This window comes from Python bivittatus, unplaced genomic scaffold (assembly GCF_059951505.1).
Source record: "Python bivittatus isolate LINGU-HERP-01145 unplaced genomic scaffold, Pbiv_v1 ctg000400_np1212, whole genome shotgun sequence".
Lineage (NCBI taxonomy): Eukaryota > Metazoa > Chordata > Lepidosauria > Squamata > Pythonidae > Python > Python bivittatus.
The window spans coordinates 6,398,916-6,421,531 of record NW_028277073.1 but is presented as its reverse complement, the minus strand read 5'-3'; the positions used below and the strand labels follow the sequence as shown (position 1 = coordinate 6,421,531).

Here is a 22,616-nt window from a genome sequence, read left to right as displayed (position 1 = left end):
GACATCTGCTTTCTAAGAATAAGCTAATAGCCATAAAAGTAACGGTTTTGGCAAACTAGATAGATGAAATAGAGTGGTATGCTAGAACAAATAGAAATATTGAAGGTTAGGACTTGAACTGGATTTTGGGGAAATAATTTTACACTTTGCTTACTATCTTGTGTGACTTTGAAGATTAGGCAGAGAAGATCATCCAAACCCTCTTCTGTTTCCTAAAAAGAGATAATACAATCTTCAACTACCTTTCTTTACACATGTAAAGTATTTTTGTGTGGATGGAAAAGAGCAATAACATTTCTGTTTAGGAGTTGCAGGAGATGCGGTCTTATTATATTTTCATGAGGAAACTAAATTGTTTTAAATGATCTGTGATATAGAAGTGGAATTTTAAATTAGTTTTCATTAGGTAGAGACTTCTGGAGCATAGTTTGGTCAAATAATCAGCTGGATTTTCTGGATAGCAACAGCAGTAAAGTAAGACTAGATTTGATACTTTTAATCTACATTAAAGGGGATTGTCTGGTCACTTTGTTCCTCCTACCACATCCATCCTTTTGCAAATCCTGTTGCTGTGAGGTCAACATACTTCTGTGGAGAAATTGGCTTTCATCCATGCTACTGTGACAAAATTCAGTTGTCCAGTTTTCCAGTATGATGGCAGTGATGGTTTGCGTTCCTTTTATCTAAAGTTGAGCTGACCTAGTATTGTTCTGGAACACATTAATCTATTAACATTCCCTGCTCTCAGACTTAAAATATAAAAGATGCATCAAAAAAGGAAAAGAGATGGGGTGGAGGAGACACACATATGGAAGGAAGGAGATCTGTATCTATACTTACTTTAGTTGGGGCAAGCATGGTAAAACTTAAATTGGATCAAAGCATAATAGTGAATGGTAACAATGCACATTAATTAAATTAGGGGTTCATGGAACTAGAACTTAAAAATGTAAAATTAAAACTGAATTTAATTTAACACTAAATTGGTTCATGAAAATACTCCCATCAGTTTTTAACCTCTTCATTTTACTTTACTGGGCAATAATAAATTTGGACTAATTTTTGTGATGTTTGAAAGCATTTCTTTATATAGTTGTGTTGTTCCAGATAAGTACTGAAGTTTAGTTACAATGGAGCATTTTTCTGCAATCAAGGATTCTTGTCCTCAAGAAGTGAGCAATGTTATCAGTTTTATCATGTTTCAATGCCAGCATTTCTCTTCTGGAGAGTACCATTCTCTTCTCCTCCCCTTCTATTAATTTATTTGAGAAGATACTAGAAATGACAGTACTTATGTCCATAATGGTATAGATAATGTTTATGTAAAATTGTTTGACTTCTTGTTAGAAGATTATTAGAAAATATTTTTAGCTGGTTGATTCCATTGCTGTATATCCAGTCAGACAATTGGTGAAGGTAAAAATTCAAGCAAACCTATCTGTAATTTATTTAAGTATAGGGCATTTTTATAGATAAATTTTTCTGTACCTTACACTCTCAATCCATAATACCCCACTTTTTTTTTTAATAGAGCTGTAGTTGAAACAATTTTATTTTAATATTTTAATTTTTCTGAGCAAACTAACTGTGCAATCAGTTCCTCTAGAAAGGAAGCTGTGATGCTAGGTGTCTGGCTTTGAGAAGTGCCTTTAAGAATTGCTTCAAATTTCACAAAACCTGAGGATTTCCAAAGTGTATTCACTTATAACAACATCTGTTGTCACATATTGGCTGGGATAACTTCTTCCGTAATGAAGTATGAATTGTTCAAATGATAAGGATGACAGAATAGGACTCTTACATAAGCATCACAACATTTGGGGAAATGTCATCTTATTCCATTAACCGATGCTCTGTGTCTTATGTAAAAGTAGGAACAGAGCAAAGGAGCTCAGTATGGAAATGCTAATGCAACAAAGTCTCCAGTAAACTCATCGCCAGTTCTTCTTTGTCACTGACACTGTTGGATCGCTGTTTACAACTAAATATCCTGATTCCTCTTTCATCTTAGTGGGAATTCTGGAGATAAAACCTCCAGGCAGCCAAATGCACAATCATGTGCTAACTCAAAACTTCCCCCAGATTTTGCTTGGACAGCATCTGTAAGTATCCAGAGGATTTGGCAGGGAGGGTGGCTTTGAGATTAGTTAGTTGGCAAGACTCTCGTGTTTGAGCTGTCTTGGTTCAGTATCAAATTCTTCCAGGCTATCAGTTGCTGAATTTCTCTTCAGGAAAGTCTTTTCTAGGTTCAAGGTGGGCAGAATCTTGGCAAAGAAAGATGAAGCAGAAGGCTTTTGACTTCTGGATTCTGCTGTAAAAAGTGTTTGGCAAATCTTAAAGAATCATGTATTCAAAGTTGCAAAACATTCCAGAAAGGGTTGCAGAATCTGTAGTGGATTTAAAGGGATTGTCTATTTTCTGAAACAGTCTGCCTGCAAAGCACATTGGCATGTGAAACAAGATCTCATCAGGCTGTACTAGGCATTGTATCATTTGCTAGGCATTGTATTACTTGCTATTTTTGAATAACATCTAGCATCCAGTGGAAGTTGTAAGTTAAATGGGTAGATAAGTAGCAAAGATAATCATTTGAGAAACTGTTTTGGTTTCTGCTGTTCAGATTCAATAATATACATTACTCCTATTTTTCTTCTTGAAAAAGAAAGCTAAATTAAAAAGTACTGAGAGATAGCAGTGTTGAAGTGTATACAAGCAAAAAAGAGACACGGTTCCAAAAATACATCTTAATAAGTGGAATCTTTTTGGTTCAAACTCTTGTATTTAAGCAAACTTATATGGTAATATATTATTTAGGAAGGTTAGTTTTAGAGCTATTTTATTATGACAGTATTTTGTCTACCCAAGAGGATGGATGGAGATAGTCAACAGAATCATAATGAATATTATTAAGTAAATGTGTATGTGTATAGGATGGTTTTATAGCATGGTGAGATTTGATCTGGAAGTTATGTCCTGGCTGCTGCTGAAATATTTCACAGGGTTCTGAGGACACATCTTTCAGATTGCACAGTTATATAATGGTACTGCCATTACAGTAGTTCACCCTGAGCAGTTGTATATTGTTGCATGTGCTACTGGTCTACCAGCACAAAGTGTAGCTTTTCCTTTCAGAAGATGTTCTGGAGATGGGCATAAGGTCCTCCGTCATTATGGGAGAGGAGTTGAACACAGGTACCTCCCCCCCCCCCGCTTTTAAAGATAAATTTGCAAGCTGGTTGATAATCACTGGATATGTACAGCTCCATTTTAGGATTTGTGCACATTCACACTATTTGGTTTGGTATTGTGATGCAGATGTCAGTAGGTAGTAAACTTCTGGTTAATTCTACTTGGACTTTCAAGATCTTGGAAGTACCTGGCTTGGTTAGTACACTGAAGGCCATCAGTGGATCCCAGGGCTGTAGGCTAGACTGGCAATAAAAAAAATCCTAGAGAACATCTGATTTCTATTTGCTGCCAAGAAAACTGCATCATAATTAGTTCCATATAACTTGAGAGCGTCTTTACGGGTTTTTTTGCATGTTTCAGAGATGGGGGAGTTGACACATTGCTTAGTCAAAGATAAATGTAATTGCTCATTTGAAGAGAATTCTGCATGATAGGTTATGATTATCTATACCAGCAAACGATTACCTATACCAGCAAATCAATTGAGTTGTATAATGGAATTAGAGTGACATTGGGAAAGGCATAAAAGAGCTGATTAGCAGGACTTAGAAAAAAGATTACACAGTCTAGAGATAGAAGGATGCATGAGAAAGAAACTCTGCTCAGAGTCATTGGGAGTTGGGCTGAATATAAATTTAAATAAATAAATAAGCTCAAAATAACCATACCTTGATTTTGTGTAGTATAAGAGGGGCAGGAAGAAATTTATACTGGTTTTCAAGATTGAGGTTAGTCCATTGCGGTAGACCAGATCAAGATACAGTTATTGCAGAGATTCCAGGAATGCTACTTTATTGTTGTAGGATATAGTGACAGAATCTTAAAAGACTGTCCGAGTGTACTCCCTTAATTCCTGACATAGAGAAACATAAGCCTAAAGAAACAAAATTGTTGTATGAGCTTGCAACATTCTCAGCTTAAATTTTGATCAGAAGACATTTTTCTGGGCTGGTGGAACTTAGCATATTGCAAGTTGGGCAAATTCACATTCTGAGCTTCACTATTATGAAATTTCATGCCATTCCTACATACCACATGCTCTTTACCTGAGCTGATATTCATCAGTTTCCTTTGAATCTGATTGCTATTTCTTCTTTCGGTACTAATAACCAAAGCTTTTGAATTATTTTCATCATTACATCCTTATGCTAGAATAGAGGCCAAAACCAGGGAAGACCATATACATTACATGTAGAAGATCCTAAGTTTCATCTTTAGCATGTCCAAGTAGATTGGCGGCTGGAGGGACCTTATCCCAAACTCTGAAGTTTGCCAGTTGTAAATAATTACAAGTTAGATGGCCCAGTGACCTGATCCCATACAAAGCAGCTTCCAATCTATTTATCTTACTGAATTAATGATGCTGTATCAAACATAGAAAAATATTCTGAAGCAATATTGTTTCATTTCTATAGCACTATTTTTTTCTTCTTTTCGTTTGACAACAAATGAGCAAAGCATGTAAATAAACCTAATGCTCATTCAAATGGGGATGTTTATAAAATGCTAAGTATCAGTTTCCTTTACAAGAACTGTAGGGACTGTCTGATTCTGCTTTTTTTTTTTTTTTAGTGCTCTCATTTAAATGAAAGCAATGTGCACACCAATGATTTTTTCATTTACAGTGTAATGAGAAGTTACTGGATTTTGATTAATGGATAGTGATGGGAAGTTACAGTTAACTTCCCTGTGGTCTGTACAAATACTGCCGTATTTGCAGCTGGTACGATAGCTACATAAAAACTGCCTTAAGCAACACTTAGTAAATATTTCTATTACATTGAGACAACACTATGTTAAATCTTGTTTATTGTAGGATTGAGCTATAACAGTGAGGGGGGATATTTTTCATTAACATTTACAAAAGTTCTCCCATTCTGCAGCGGTGGTCACTGCTTGGATTGCAGTGAAGGGGCAACAGTAAAGAGTCATCAGAATGCAATAACAAATCTTCAAAAGGGCCAAGATTTGTCTGGTGGCTCCGATCGGTCACTTGATCGGTCACATGATGCCACCCTAAATCTGAGATTTCTAGTTAGTTTTTATTTCTGCTCTCTTGAGGAAGAGCATCCAGATTTAAGCAAATGTATTGCTCTTGTTGTATCGAAGGGGCACGTTGAGGGTAGAAGAGGAAATCGTTTCATAAAAGGGTATATATGAAATTTGTTGAAATATTCAGAAGGAATATAAGCAACGTATTATTTTAAATTCATTTATTAAATTTGTATGCTACATTTTCATTGGTGTTGAATACCATACTTATTTTGTGTTGGCCCTAGGGTTGCTAACTCGCAAAATCAGTAGTTCTGTGTCCTGAGCTGGCTGGGAGTGCAGCATTTGGGGAAGATGACATGGTATGGACACTGTTGCTGCTCTGCCTTATGAATGTCTTCTTTATTTGGTGGGCGCATGCAGGAGATAAGGACAACATTCTCAATAGTTCACAATACATATACTACACTATACTATATTATATTATCCTATATGTATGTTGAGCAGACCTGAAGCTCTGCTTAGCACAGTGGCCATCAACTAAGCTTTAGCTTAATAACAGTAGCAGCAGACTTTGCTGACATATATACGTACCATGATGGGTGCTGATACTGGGCTGAATGGTTCATTCCCCAAATGTGTGTTTGGAATTAGTCTTAATGTCCTTCCAAGAGTTGCGGGGGGAGGGGCATGAGGAATGGGCATCTGGCTTAGAAAACACTCAACCTATTTCTGATTCTTTGGCGGGTGGATTTCATTTCCAAGGTTGGTTGGGATTAACTTTCCTATGAGTTTGCCTTAAACGAAAACATCTATTCGATAACAGCAGAAATGAGTTTGTGAAAGTTTCTGTGGTTTCATTCTGTGGTTTTCTAGGCTGGTCTCATTCGAACAGACAATGGCGAATTTTTCATTGAGCCTCTGGAGAGAGGGCAGTGGGAGAAAGAAAAAGATGGGAGAGCTCACGTGGTTTACCGCAGGTCTGCTATCAAACAAGAGAGAACAGAAGCATTCAAAGACTATCATAATGAAGGTATGACTGAAGAAGCAAACACGGTGATGCATTCATCTTATTTAGGTGACTGTACAAAATTCATGCATGATCTCAATCAGCATAGCATCAACTCCCAATGGGCTCCCCAAAGAAGGCATATCTGTTCCTTGAGTGGGTCAAGGCAAAGAAACATTGACAGAAAATTGTAGTTTATTTAATTTTGGTTTAGCATGCTGTGTAAACCTAGTTCTGTGGTTTGAAAAGTACCATTATAGCTATATATGATGTGTGAATCCAGCCACGTATTTATTAATTTTAAAATGTTTATCCCACCTTTGTTTTTGGTTAGTCAAAGCAGCGTACATACCTAATGCTCCTGCCTCCTGTTTTCCCCACAACAACCCTGTGAGCATATGTGAGTTGGGATGGGCTGAGAGAGAGTGGCTGACCCAACTGGCTTTCATGCCAGTTATGACTTACTCAACAAACCATGGCTAAAAAACTATGGCTTAGCAAACCTGTAGGTTCAAAAGTGACTCTTGTCATCCTGTTGCTTTAGAGTTTGATGTTTATCCATTAGCTTCAATCCCCTGTTGTGGGATATAGAAGGTTATAAACTTTGCCCTCACTGATTGGGATCACTCCACTCATGTTTACAATTTTCAATGAAGCTTCTTTTAATATTGTACATGTTAGGTGTTTCCCTGATTTGAGGTCATAGCAAGAGCAAAAAGATTAAATCTCCTATCCACTACTCCAAAATGTCATTCTATGTTGGGCAATTCCCTGATTTTTTGTACTGGTTTGGAAAAAGGGAATTCTACCCTGTGATCAGCATGGAAACCAAAGGAGAGGCCAGGCAGTGCTAAGGGCTTGAGTAGTATTTGTTTTGTTGCTTTATTAGCAAATCTGCAAGCAGAACATCATAAAAGTAGATAATGTAACTATTAATCTTGTCTCTGATGCCCCAAGCATCCAATTATAGATGTCTGCTCAGTCTTAGCATCAGTTCTAGCTAAAGTGCTCAGAACGTCTATCTTTCAAATTCATATTGAAAATGTTATTTTAATTGTTTCTCTATTCTTCCGAAAAATTTGATGATTACAGCCTCCAAGGACATTAGAGCAATTATATAAAAACCTAAGTATACATTGGTTGATACTTCATGCAAATATCAATGTGGTAGACCCATTCATAGCACTGAAATACACACTATGTTTAGCTTTACCCATTGTGCTAAGTCATGGTTTGTTTTAGCCATGGTTTCATGGTTTGTTGAATAACTCTTGTCTGAGTTCATATAATGCATTAATTCAAACCACAGTATATGCTATTATCTATCTATCTATCTATCTATCTATCTATCTATCTATCTATCTATCTATCTCAGTTTGAGTGCTTGCATTTGTACGTGTGTATACATGTTATGGAGCAATGCATTTTAGAGACACTAGCATGCCTATTAAGGTGATCCTATTTCATTCATTTTTTATGCTGTAGTTTGTTTCTAACTTTTTGAATTCCAGATTTCATCTTGGGTCAGCTCCCTCAAACTCTGAATCTGATTGAAGATCAGATTGGTGAAGCAGATCGGAAGAGGCGACATGCAAAGAAGGATGACTACAATATAGAGGTCCTGTTGGCCGTGGATGATTCGGTTGTACGGTTCCATGGGAAGGAGCATGTCCAGAATTATGTTCTCACCCTTATGAACATAGTGAGGCTCTTTCATCTTGTGTTTCTGGTCTTGGAGGTGTGGGAAAGAAAGCAAAAGGAGATTAGGCATAGTCACTGACTCAGTGTGATCACACAGTCTTCTTGGTATTGGTGTCAGGGAAGATTTCCACATTAATTGCCCACCCAAGAGGCCAGGTATGTGTCCTAAGAATCAGTGTACCTGGGATAAAGTCATAGTATGTAAGGTAATACCTTGAAGCATATAGCATAACAATGCGGTATTATGCGTAGCAGCCTTCCCTGATGCCCTCAAAGCATGTGCTGTTCCCAGAACATATTGGCCATGCTGCCTGAAAAATTTGATACCTATTTTGTACTCCAAAATACACAAAAAGTTGGAGAAGATGTTTTATAGAACTTAGCATTCATGAGGAAAGGATCTACTTCACTGAAGGATACAGGGTTGTAAGATAGTTTTATGGAAGATATTAAAAAGAGTTTTAAATGTTTTGGAGCAGTTACAGCCTTAGTCATAGAACAAGAATTTGTACTCTTTTGAAAAAATGTTTAAATGGGGTTATAATATACTGTAAATACTATATGCAATTCTGGGGGTGAGTGATGGGCTCACTCTTGGGTGGGTGACTATGGGTATGACTTTTTTTCAACCCATATGAAAGTGTATGAAAACTGATGGACTATTTGGCTGTTGACCATGACATTCATTTGATTTATCAGGCAATATTGTCTCTTGCCTAGTTAATACCCAGAGATGATTTATTTAAGACTTTAAAGATTTCAATAAAGTAAGGAGTGAAGGGAGGGGAGAATTCATAGACAAGTGCCATGTTCCCTCATTTCTTTCTTGTAGATATTGAAAGTATATATAGAAAAGTATATACCGTATTTCAAATAAATCTGCAAGTAGGTGGGTCACTTTTCTACCTTGCTATCTTTTTACTTTTCAGTTTCCCTCTTTGTTGGTGACTGGGGCCACTGTTTCTTCAGGAATTCCTGTTTCTTCGGGAAGACTAATTTCTTTTGCATGGCTTTTCCTGAACTGCTATTTTTTGAATGGGGTTGTAGTGTTGGGCTCTTTGTTTGGTTTGGTATGGAGTACTCCTTTTATTATGGTTGCTACTTTCTATCCTAATATTTATTGTTGCATTGCTTTACCCAGAGAGTTTTCTTTACAGTTTTAAACACTAAAAGTTGGCCTTTTGCAGCCTAAAAGAGTTACATGCTGGACCAGCTTGAAGTGATATTGTTTTTAAGTCTGGATGCCCAGCACAGTGCTTAAAGCAAATGATGCTGCTTTCACTAGCGTGTCAGGGTTAGGGAATAGAAGTGCTTATTTGGGACCTTAGCTTGCTTCCTCCCTGCTGCTTGGAGTAGTCACATGTCCTAAAACTTCTGTGCACAAATCATGCACTTCTGCCTGTGCAAAATGGTCCTCTTTGTTACCTATTCATGTATTCAGATGATGGTGGTACACTAGAATGAACCTCAGCACAAAAATATCTTGTGCACATATAAACCATATGTCCTATTCGAGATAACCTTGAAATCTAGCGTTCAACATGCATTTCTTTGATTATTAATCCTATTTGAACCATGAATGGGCTTTCGCTGTCCCTGATTCTTTGGTTCCCTGTCCCGCACTGCTGGTTATCGTTACGATGTCCTTTTTTTTCTTCTTCCCCGATTGGTGGGTGATGGCATGAGAAGCCCAAAATGATCATGTTTAATTCAAAGCTTTATTTCCAACTCCACTTCATGGTTTACACTCAGCGGGGAAGGCGTTTCACTTTGTCGGTATTCAGGATGCTGCAGGGGTGGGTCCTGAAAGAGAGGTGCAGCTGCCTTTTGGAATGGAAAAATCTCCGTCAGAGAACTTAATGAGCTAAAAGAAAATAGGAAAAACATGACCTTTGCCTAAGATGCAAAATGAATAGTTTACCAAACCATTATCTCCTTTGCTAGCTTTTCCTTCCCTTTTGCTTTGTTCATGCTTCTGGTTCTGAGACCTTCTTTTTGCAACCTTGTCAAATCTCTGGCAGGCTCGGTGAGGAACACCCACAGCTTCATGGCCTCCTTAGTTAGTTATCCATCAATGCTGGTGATCTTTTCAGAAGCTTGTCTTTAGGCTGGATTCCCACTAAGTGGTTATATCACCCAGAGGGCAGCGGTGTTTCAAAAGGCATTTGTTTGAGCCTTGGCAGCTTCTGAAGACGCTTTCCCCAGAATTTGACAAGCCTGCCTTGGCTTTTTCTTGCTGCTAAAATAACTACAGAATACAACTTACAGATTTCTTTTAAAGAAAAACACACATGGGACTGAATAAAAGGGGACAGAGGTACTGATAGCTAGCTCAGAATGTAGTAGGAGCAGGTTAGACTGGTGACGGAGCATAATAGAGAATTGGATAGCAGTCCATTCCTCTCTGACTGCCCAGAGTCACCTTGTGTGAGATGGGCGGCTATATAAACATAGATAGATAGATAGATAGATAGATAGATAGATAGATAGATAGATAGATAGACAGACAGACAGACAGACAGACAGACAGACAGACAGACAGACAGACAGACAGACAAAAACCCCAGTTGAAAATTGTGGTTCTGCTTTGACTAGGTCAGGTAAAGACTAGCAAAGTTAGTTGATTAGTGTTTTTGTGGCTTTATATGTTATTATATGTGAATCCAAGCCATTTGGTTAATGTACAGTGATCTCAACCTCCTAAATGGTTTCTTCCAAATCCACAATTCTGTGTTTCAATATATCGTGCAAAGCTAGAAAATGACTTAACCCCATAACCAAGTCAAGCAAGCTGTGTAAATACAACCTGTGCCTATGATTAAGCCATGTTGAGCCATCATGCCCTTCCCTCCCTGCATCTGTGCTATGGAGAAGATGGTAAAGTTGCTTTGAAGATTTCTGAGGTAATGTGGAGCTGCTCTTGAAAAGTGTTTAGAAGACGTGTCTGCCACATTCAGCTCAGCAGATCAAAGCTTACGGAAACCTATTGCTCTTAATGCTGAAAGGAATGGACTGATATCCAATTTTCTTTTCTATTTTTAAAGTTTTTTACTTTTTACAACAAACACAAACATACATAAACAAACAAGAGCATAAAAAACATAAAAACCATCTTCCATCTTAAACCGTGTGTCAGCCAGTTACCAATCATTTGTGCCATCCTTTCATAGTCTTCACTCACCATTTATATAGATTCTCATATTATCTATCCAACATATATTTATATATTTGTCAGTTATCAATTATTAATCATTTGTGACTATCTATAACACCAGCTTCCATTATAAGATTTGTATCATTTTTGTCCATTGATTATATATATATATATATATATATATATATATATATATATAGTAATTTATATCAGTTTATCGAGTTTCTATTATATAATTTCCTAATCTATTACATTCCTATATCTTTTCGTCCAACCATTGATAAAACAATTCCCATATCATATAAAATTGTTTGTCTTCTTGCTCTCTAATTTCAAATGTCAATTTACTCATCTCAGCACATTCCATAATTTTCTTAATAACTTCCTCCTGCATAGGTACTTTTGATATCCAATTTTCTGAGTGCAATTCAGAATGTTTTAAATCCTTGAATGGCCTATATGCTGGTTCCTTCAGAAGTACTTCTGGTGAAGTTCCCATACACTAAATTGTGACACTGCTGTGTTGCTCTGGTTCTCACTGAGTTACAAGGCTTTTTTTGTTTCTGGTTCCCATCAGACTTGTTTATTAGGAAGTTTATTTTTGGAAAATAGTGCAACAAAAGCACAAAGACCCTTATCATACTAACTTAACAGCCTTCTCGACAACTGAATGAGATGGAGCCTCTGCCAAGTATTAATCTTCAATTCACTAATAATCAAAGAATATCAATTCACTAATCATCAAAGGAAACTATTAAGTCAGAAGATCCATCTAGCTTAATATTAGTGCTGTGCAGTGGTTTGGATTTGAAGGCAAAATGGTGTTTCAGAGCAAGTGGGGCATACACACAGTTCCTGTCTGAAATTCTTTAAAGCAGCTATGTCTTTTGCAGCTGAAACATGATCTGGGAAAAATACCTCTTTGGTTTATGGACATTTATAGGACATTTCAATATTTTTGAAAATAATATTAGAATGTGGCATTTAGCCTCTTACAACTGTTGAAAATTGGTTTGTGTTGATTTTCATTTTGCTTGTGATTATTTGTATTTTTAATTGTACACAGCAACACATTTTAACATTTGATCCATTTAAAAATCTTGTTGGATAGAAATAGAAAAACAAAATAATTCTTGAAAATCTTAACGTTTCAGTATAAATGCTCTTTGTGCCGAAACAGGCCATTGCACAAAAGAGATTGGTAGAGGGAATGAACAATACTAGATGTTAGCTTTACTCAACAACCTGTTTTGTCGTTGTTTAGGTTTTGTTTTGCTTTGCTTTGCATTTCTTCCTCAATTAGGAAATATGTTAATGGAATGCACACTTAAACCAAGTGCCCTGCATTTTTGTAGGGGGAGGAGCAAAACCATGTTCAGGATTCATCAGAATTTTGCCTGCAAATATAAGTTGCAACCTGACCAAGGCCACACAAATGTACACTAATCCTGTTAGTTCAAACCAAGAGTGAAGAGGAGAGGCTACAGAGAGCTGTCTCCTGTCAGATTGTAAGAAGAAAGGAACTGATGAACTAGGAGCTTGGATGAGCAGAAACTACAGTGTTAATAGCCAGAGGGCTCAGAAGTCTTTTAGAGATTTCTAGGTGTTATGATGTGTTGTCAAAGGAGTCATGTGAGACCTCCACTGAAAACCCATCAGTAGATACAGAATGTATTTTGTTTTTCATATTCCCTCAAGGATATTCCAGTGAAAGTGTTCCTGTGGCAATTAGTTGCCTTTGATGTGTGGTTTAATTGGAGAACCTCACTGTAGTATGGATCTAAGCAAGGTTTTTTTTTTTAAATAGTCACACTGCCAAAGTTGTAACTGCAGTACTGAAATCAGATAATTGTTCTGCTTTATTTAAGGAGTGCTTGTACTACTTTGAAACATCCGTTTTCATGGCAATATGTATGCATATCAATAACATTGCAGACAAAGCAACATTTAGAAGAGCATCTCTGTCTTTCCCTCTCTCTCGAAGAGAGGGAATTATTCCAGAACAGTAGTACCAAAACTGAATTAAGTGTCTCCCTAGTTGGCATTCAGAGGAGGGCAACAGATTATCTCTGTGAAGACTGTCGCAGGAGCAGGCCCTTTTTCTGAGATCCAGATCTACAGGCCTTTCCAAAGGAACACCAGAACCCACTCTGAAATGGACCAGGTGGAGTTTTTTCAGAACCAGCAAGCATCAGACATACTGTTTGGACCATCAAGTTATCAGATTATGTTCAAGAGCAGCTATGAATGAGACATTTAAATGGTAGCTTAAATGATAGTGTTCTTCTTACCCAAAAGATAATTTAGTAGGCACACAGTCCCATATAAAGGGCTCACACAACTACTCACAAAGTTTATTAGAATTAAATTTAAGTTTGCTTTCCACAGTTGCAAGACACAAGTATACATGGGGTGAGCAGGCTACATTTTCTTATGTAGGCATGCTAATAAATTAAGTTCATGTTCTCAAATCATGAATGTGCTCACATGTGCAGGTTATACTTGCCATTTCAATTGAGGCAGTTTTTGACCATATACATCACAAACTTTCATCTGGTTTGTTTCAATTTCTCTGCATGGCTTTGTCCAGAAAGTCCTAAGTTTAGCTATCCAAGATAAGGACAAAACTAGAGTTACCTAGGAAGAGGAACACCCAGAACAAATAGTTTCACTGGATGATGTTTGTATAGTGGTGAGGGTGCAATTCAGTAGTTTCTCCACCAGAGATATAAATACTGTGAGAACTCTGAAGAAGATTCATGATTACTCTGCTTTCTGTGAGAGAATACAGTTGAGGGTTGTTCTTTTCATCAGGGTAGATAGAAGGAAAATGATATAGTGAATTTAATATTTGCTATGGTGGAAAAAACAATAGAAATGATGGTTTTGTATCTAAGAATCTCACAATATACTTTGGTCTTGAATACAGCAATATCTGGTGTATAAGAGGACAAGATAGTCTTAGCACTTCCTTTGTTTCGGAAAGATGTTGATCTTTCAAACAATTCATCAAAAAACTTTTATAATGACTTTGAATAACAATTAAATATTAATAACATTAATAATAAATAAAATTTCCCTTTGATAAATCTCTCTGTCTTTTTAAGTTTAATACTTCAAGAAACATAGCTCATTAATTGAATTCCTTAATGGAAAACATAACTGTCCTGGACTGAAATACTGTTACCGTCATGGAGATGAAGGGGGCCCCTAACCCTGTTTATGTGGAATTGGATTATATTTAGACAGGATGATGTTCAGGTATTCTGCTGTTTGGGTATTCATTGTCCCCCTATGATTATAAAGAATATTTGTTTGGACTATTTGAAGTGGTTCTGAAGTTGATTTTTGCTTTGAAAAAAGCATTGTGATGGTATGTGGGAATGACCTTGGGAGGCAGGGCCCAGAGACGCTGCCTAGGGCATGGTCAGATAAGAGACAGCATAGCCTGCAGCTGGATAGTGGGTGGGCTCAGAAGGAACCCTCCCTAGTTTTTTGGGGTGTAAAGGAGACAGGGGGAGACCTGTGCTTTCAGACTTGCAAGATTCTGTTAATTCAGCCTTACAATAAAGTAGAATTAGCTCATCTGGTCATGTTTCCTGTCTGGTCCACCTGGTAAGGCTGACAAGCATATACCTCTTGTGACAGCTAATTTAATAATTTAAGGGTATAATTATTTGCACGCCTTCTCAGAAGTAAAATGTCTTGAACAATATCTTAAATGAGCAAGTTCAGATAGTGCAGGGACTATCCATATGGGACACAAGGCAGGGCATTTTGCATGGGAAAGGAGGGAAGAGATCGGGGCTATTTGTTGGATGAAGAGCCTCCAGGAGCATAAATCCATCTACCATTGTAATAGAGATAAAAGCTAGGCATGCAATGTGGCTTTTATCATTTATGCCGTAGTTCCTTCTATATTAAGTAAAGCCCAGAAGTATTTAAAACTAGTTGGTTTCACACTTGCTGGTATAACAAGAGACAGGCGGAACAGCACCACTTACTTACTTATTTATCATTATTTATTTGATTTGAATGGCCGCCCACCTTATCTAAGTGACTCTGGGCTACTCACAAGAAGTAAAAAACCATCCCACAATTATTATTTTTTTTAATTGTAAGCCACCCAGAGTCACACAAACAGATAAAGACCATCTGTAATCAATTTAAAAAACAGAAAATCATGATCAGCAGCAGAATTCCTCCTACATCAGCTCAATGCAGTCCTTGTAAGAGCTTCCCACCATTGCCAGACCTCCAGGCATGGCAGCAGAGCCAAGTACTGTATTACTCATGTATTACATTCCTAACAGTTGGGTTTAAAAATGAAAGGATAAAGTTCTTTATACATTGTTTGTCTACACGAAGCTGAGAGATGGGAATCATCTCCAGCAGCTACTAGCGGTTCCTGCCACCTTAATCTGATTAGAGGGGGGAAAAAAACCTTCTTGTGATATTCTTGAAGGGAAAACTGTAACTGGTACATTTTAGCACTAATGAAGTTGCCTGATTACTTACAGTGATGCAGACATTCATGCTGGGGTATCTGGAGTCCCGTCAGAACCTTTGGGGAAATTGTTACCCCCGAGTAGCTAGATATTATGACTGCCTTGCCATTTATTGCACCTACAAAAGCTGTCTGTAGATGATAGATGCTGTTGAGGTGTGTTTTTTTTTAAATCATTTTTTGAAACACACAATCACCTTTACTGCTAAGTTGCAATGTTGGTTCTATAAGGAAGTTCCTTTGGTTAGTCATCATTATACTGTGTTGTTGGGTGTTTTTATGTTTTGTTATTGTTATACTGTGTCTCTAAAAATGTGTGTACTTTTATATTAATTTCTCTCCAGAGGACTTCTTTCTTTTTTACGGTGTTCCCCACTGCCAGAGATGCCATCAAATTGAGGCACTGGAGCACAGAGTTGCCTTCTGTTTTCTTTTGCTTTAACAGTCATGCACTATGATATTCCACACTTGCTGAGGATGGTGTTTGTGGTTTCAGTTTGTCATAAGATACCCTGTTATTGAGGATGGAAACAAACAAAATGCACTTAAGGAATGTCTTCTGTTGTCCTGCAGATGAAATTTTAGTTTCTTCGTGAGTCCTATGTTTACACCAGATCTGAGACAATTGAGTAGCCAGCATTTATTTTCTGTTCATCTAGTATAGCCAGTCACTTAGTATGCAGATTAGACACTTACTAGTCTGTTAAATATGGTTTACCCATTGTTTGCCCTCAGTCTCCTTGGGTCTGTTCCCACAATATGAATGGCCATCCCTGTTCCTAATCATCTGGATCCTCTTTATGTATGATTTTTGCAGAGCCTCTACACAACTTCATTTTAATCACAGATGACAGAAGGGACAGCTAATCCTTCAGTAAGGAGCTCACACAATATAGGGAGAGTAAATTGACTGGGGTAAGTTGTTTAGACACAAATGAAATTAGATCTGCTTGAGGCTAATGCTAATATTCTCTAGGTTAATGGGATTGATTATCTTAGCTTTGGAGTTTGCATGATGTGTCTATCTCCTTTCCCTCATAACTCAGTTAAATATGTTTTGAGAATAAGACTGTTCTGTAAAATGTCTATGCTTTGCTTTTGTGTAGTTATTGTGTTCAACCTCTTGGCTGTTCTTAGAGAAGCAAAGCTCCTTTCAACATAAAATCTTCCCACCACTCTGTAATCCAGTGTTTCTCAACCTTGGCAACTTGAAGATGTATGGACTTCAGCTCCCAGAATTCCCCAGCACCATATCTGTGCTGACCACTAGTCTGGGAGGCATTGCCGATAGGCAGCATCAGGTGTGCCCCAGTTTTCCTTTGGAGACCTGAGTTATTTTCCTTTCTTGGAGGTTTTTCATGACCTGTCCTGTATTCATAGACTAACCGTATTCCCTCCATAGTCATTCCTAGAACATAAACATGGTAGGTGGCAAATATATTGTTTGGAAGTGTGCCTCCCTGCCTGTAGGCAATGGAATGGTGGGGAACAAACTCAACAGCCTCTAAATCCAATAAAATCAATATGTAAGTATTAAGGACCTCTGCTTAAGACAATAAATGCTTGTGCTTCTTTATATCCCTCAGAACAGTGATTTTCAGCTTGTGGCAAATGTACTCTAGGTGATACTAAGAAACAGTTTGGGTGGGTCACAGGGTACATAATTGAAACCTTGAATAAATCTTTAAAACTTATTATAAATGATAAATATAATAACAGAATGACTCCAAATATACACATGTCCTTTGGGAAAAAGTCTGTGCAGGTCTGGTATAAATATTTGAATGACAAATAGTTTGGGTTTTCTGTCTTCTTTACCAATCCTGATTATTGCTTGCAGAGTTGGGCCATCATTACTTCTTCTAGAAGATAATGGCTTTGATGCTTTGGCTTGATATGTAATGCTGAAGTTTTGTCTTTAGAAAGACAATGATACCAAACATCAAAGAAGTCCTTAAATAAAGGTCAAGGAGAAATGGAGAAAATGTATAGAATTCTTACAACTTGGAGTTTGGGGATATTCCTCCCTTCCCATATTTGTGCAGCTTGGACTGCCAAAAGTCATAATACTTAAGGACCTACCTACTTTCAACTGAATTTTGCCAAGCTATCTTTAGTGTGGGAAGCTGAGTAGTGGTAAATGGATAAATCTAGGATTGATTCAAGAGAGTGAATGTAGGTAAAATAAGAAACTGCTGGAATAAGACAGACCATATTATGTTAAAATACAACTTAATCCTCAAACTAGTGATTTTTTTTTTCAGACAAGAACACTCTGTGTGATATGTGGCCCAAGATTATGGTTGACAAAGAATGGACATTACCTGCTACTAGTGGGGAAAAAATGAATTTCTGTTCAATTTTTGTGTGTACAGAAATGAGAGGAATGGTTTAAATGATGGATTATGTGTACAGATTCTGTATTTTGCGGATGGGTACATATACATAGTTTAAACATTTTACACCAAAAAAGCAATAATTTCCAAATAATCCAAACATTTCCAAACTTCCCAAAAATATATTTTTTTAATTCTTTCTTTCCTTCCCAACTTCCTTCTCCTAAATTATAGTGAAAGTGATGTTACGCTTTGTCCCCAATAACTGAGTATGCTGAATGTTTTGATAGGAGATGAACAGTTTATTTATTGTAAATGGGAACCTTAACTTCTCTAGGAACAGATTACTGCACAAATTAAGTGCATCCCCATAACATTTTTGGAGTAGAAAATGCTATAAAATAATCTCCACAGCCTGTGTGGTGGACAACTTCTTGCTTGCTGTTGTGATCTTCCATTATATTCTGAGATGTTGGCTAGTCCCCAGTCATCATAAGCTCCTCTGTGGGTAGTTTTTGATAGCCACATCCGGTGGTGTAGAAGCTAAAAATCCTCCTAGCAAATGAATGGGCAGAAAATACTCTGAAGTTAACTTAGACATTTTCAAGAAGATCTGGGAGGTCTGGGTTGAACCAGGGAATAACAATGCTCTTTTTAGAGTTATGAGATCAGCTCAGTGTTAGGGTTTTGCATTTTCCCATGCTTTGGAATGAAATCTGCTGTGATAGATTTATGAGTAGTTTGAGAATAAAATCATTAGTTTTCATGCTGATTTGAATGCTTGTACTATCTTGTCAGGGGGAGGGGGTGTCACTTTCAGTCTGTGAGGCCTGAGGTCTGGGTTAGCATATGGACTCTCTTGACTTCATCGGGCCTATTCATGCTAACTGAGAAGGTAGTAAACATGGCTTTAAAGGAGCAGTGACCTACCTACTCCTTCAGAAGCCCCCCCCTAGTTACAGAGGATTTCATCAATTATCCTGCCATGATGATGATAATAAGACTGTTAAATTAAGACAAAACAATCGAAACCACTAATACTTGATTTAGACTGAAAAGGCTTGACTAAAAAGGAAAGTTTTCACTTCTTTCCTAAAAGCAGAAAGCATTGAGATGGGGGTCGGGGAAGGCTACATGATACTTTCCGAAAGAAGATTTTCTGTGGCTCGTTTTATTTGTTTGTTTGTTTGTAGATGTATATATGCCTATACTGAGGCAAGGGATCCCTTAGATAATAATTAAAACATTAATGTATCAATAAAACATTACTATGCTTTAGCAAAACGATTTGCCTTTTATTTATTTTTTATGTATTTAATCATTTAAAATCCCAAATTGGTTTTCAAAATGGTGTTGGTTTCCATTATAGCTAGGTGACATGTACTTCTGGCTGGATTCTGATATTTAATCTCCTCCCCATTCTCCTTCCTCTTCTTCCTTCTCTTCTTTTTTCAGAGCAAAGTCATTAATCTGAATTTTTACAGCTTCCTTGAAATGGAGCTACGGTTTTCCTGGCTTTGGAATATAAGTTCTCCTCCCTCTATTCTCTGGATCTACTTGGCTCCCTTAATAAATATACTGTAACATTTTGCTTTACCTTGAAGAGATTAATTACATGGCATAGTAACTTTTTATAATACAAATACAAGCTTGGATGCAGACTTAATTCACTCAGCGATCAGGATGGGGAATACCATAGTACAGCATTCCTAAACCTGTTTACCTGGTATGTTTGATTGTGATTCCCCTCATCTTCAGCCAGCATTAGAATGTTGAAGTCCAACCTTCTCAAACATCCCAGATGGAGGAAGGCTTATTCCACTGGTAGAAAGAACTATCTATTTATGTGGTTGCTAAGAGTCAACACTGACTTGATGGCGCTTAATCAGTCATAATCAAGAAGAGACTTGATGAAACCCTCTGCAGATGCAAAGGTGTTCCCACCAAAATCCCCCCCTCCCCAGAGTTTCTGAATGCCTAAAATTATTCTAGATCCCATCTGGGGTAGAATGTGCTTATCCTTAAAAGAAAAAAATAGAAAACATATAGCCTATTCTGTTGTATGAGGGAAAAGAGAAGCTGGATTCTAATTCTGATGGGCTGCAATTTTTGTGCATGTGGAAATCCTTTTTCTCCATGGGGGAGAATTCTGTCAGGTGAGATTTTCATCAGCCTTTCCATCAAATGCTATGGACAAAAGACATAGCTTTTGTGTTTATGAGGTTTTAAAAAAAAAGATACATGATGTTATATCTGAAAGAAATGGTTGTGACAAATACTGGGCTGAAACAGTGGTCAAGGAAGAACCAAAACTCTCTCTTGTGTCCCCCACCTATAGAATGTGATAGATCTTTTCATTAGTTGCATTGTAGCTGTGAGGTATTCTATTTGTATCTCACTTCCAATTTATGTATTAGGTTGGAACCGTTTTTTTTTTTTTTTGCCTGAAGTTGCAAATTGTGAGAAAAAAAGCTTTCTTTCCCTTGATTTGACTATGTAGATGGCAAAACACCCCATTGTAGTTCCTAACGGTTCTAGTATATCCAATTAGAGCGGTAGGCTTTCCTGTAAATTGAGTTGACAATGCATAGTATCTTAAGTTTCTTCCTATTTGGGTTCTCAAATAGGGTAATTGTGGACTAAATTTCTCTAGGGAAGAATTTAATCTGAGGTATTCAATAATCAAGCTTTTAACAAAGTTGAATCTTCCTGTGCCCTTAATGAAAGGCTGTACTAAACGTAACATCCTCTCATTGTGAAGAACAACTATGGGGTGGTCCAAATCCAATAAAGACTGCTCCAGGGTAAACGGTTAAACTCTTCCTTCCATTCTTCCGATTCCAGTTAGCTCTCTCTCTGTGCCAGATATTTATTTAAACAGCCTGAGGCAAAAAAAAAAAAACAACAACTTGAAAACAAGGAAGCCTTTAACTGTCCTATAGTATTCTTAAGTGATAGAATTTGGGAACGTAGAAAAAGCATTTATGGCAGAAGTGGATTCTGAAAGTTTCTTCACATGTTCTAATTCTCTCATGGGGAGAAGCAATTCTAAATATTATAGCATATGTGCATTTCTACATCAGTATGGTATAAATGTTGAGAAATGTATTTATTAAATACTTTAGCGTTGAGAAGTGCATTTGAGTTGTAAGGGAAAACCACCCGAAGATATTTTTGTACTGAAAATGCAGTTAGGCTTCTTATCTGTATTGTTTTCAAAGAAAACTGAAACTCGTTGATTTAATCTTTTGAATTTTTTTTGGCCATGTGTCCTTATCTGCTGCCCAAAACTGACTTATAATCACTTGTTTTAGCCTGGCCTCAGGAAAGTGTACATCTAGGGTGAATAAGCGAGATACCTTGCAAACACAGAGAATGATGCAGCAGTAAAATCTGTTCACCATTATTTGATTAGTGCAAATCAAGTCTTGTGCATGTCGTGATGTGCAGGAAATGCAAAGTATTACTGTAACATTCAGCATTGTATCTGGATTGGGTCTGATTAGAGAGAACTTGGATTTTCAGAGAAGATAGTGTTATTTTTTGTGTGTGAAGAATTAATAATACACTTTCCTATTAAATTTGAAGATTCTCGATGTATGGATTCTACTAACTTGATACCTGCTAGTCAGATGAAGACTTTTGACTAAGGAATTCCTAATGGAAAAAGTTCTTTTATGGTCCCCATCCCAGTTCTAGTCCTCGGATAAACAATTGTACTTTTTCTCCTAACAGCATGCTCATGAGATTTTTAGGGGAATCAATGGATGTCAATAACCTAGAATTTTACATCCATTGATTTTTCACAGTATTTCAATGTTGAACTACAATTAGAATTAAAAAGAGGTTTCTCTGCTTTTTGATAAATCCCACTTCAGAAGTTTAAAAGTTTAATTGTTGTATGCCGCCCAGAGTCACTTTGTGTGAGATGGATGGCTATATAAATACGATAAATAAATAAAAAAAATAAAAAGTGTGGAATGCCCAGCATGGCTTAAAACAGTGTTTTTGCATCTTGGCAACTTTAAGATGTGTGGACTTCAACTCCCAGAATTCCCCAGGCAGCATACTGGCTGGGGAATTCTGGGAGTTGAAGTCCACACATCTTAAAGTTGCCAAGTTGCAAAAACATTGCCTTAAAAGGTAGCGATGCTTTTGTCTTGCAAAAACTTTTCCTATGAAATCCTGGCCTTTTAAGAAGTCACAGAGCACTTCTTCGTCACCTGCAGTTCCTCACTTGGTACTAGGGCTCTGCAAAGCATTTAAACTTTATTGGTTAAAATGGGACACCTCTCCTTAAAGCACTGAGGCAGTGGGATCTTCCAGACACCTCAGCAAAGTTGCTCCAAATTGTTTCTCCAAACTGTCTTTGTATGTACAGACAAAGCCACCTTTGGGGCTGATGGTGAAGCCAAGCCGCTGGGCATTCAGAAATACGTGTGCAAATCAACTGAGAAAGTTTGTGAAGCAGCTAGGTCAAGCCTGCCAGAGAACCCAGCTCCCTCAATGCTTCCAGGAAGGGAACTTGATTCGTGCCAGTGCACTTTGGGTGCTGATAACCTGCCGTATTCAACAACGAGATTCCTTTTCCCTTCCCACAGTAAACCCATAATGATTTGCAAAGAAGCACATATAACGCTCCTCTCTTTCATTTCTAACTCAGCTTCTCCTTTCCTCGCAAGCTTGACTTTGCCACATGTGTCACTCTGTCTTTCCAATTATCTGCAG

The 22,616-nt window shown here is 37.4% G+C and overlaps 1 protein-coding gene across 2 annotated transcripts in view; it reads left to right on the top strand.

Annotated features, from left to right (window-relative positions):
- The window catches only part of ADAMTS14 (ADAM metallopeptidase with thrombospondin type 1 motif 14), an 81,570-nt gene that overhangs the window by 6,542 nt on the left and 52,412 nt on the right, over window positions 1–22,616 (top strand). For both annotated transcript variants that reach the window (XM_025173629.2, XM_025173636.2), the window contains exons 3-4: window positions 6,058–6,214; window positions 7,702–7,892. In XM_025173629.2, the coding sequence (XP_025029397.1) occupies window positions 6,058–6,214; window positions 7,702–7,892 (348 nt within the window). The remainder of the gene's footprint in view (window positions 1–6,057; window positions 6,215–7,701; window positions 7,893–22,616) is intronic.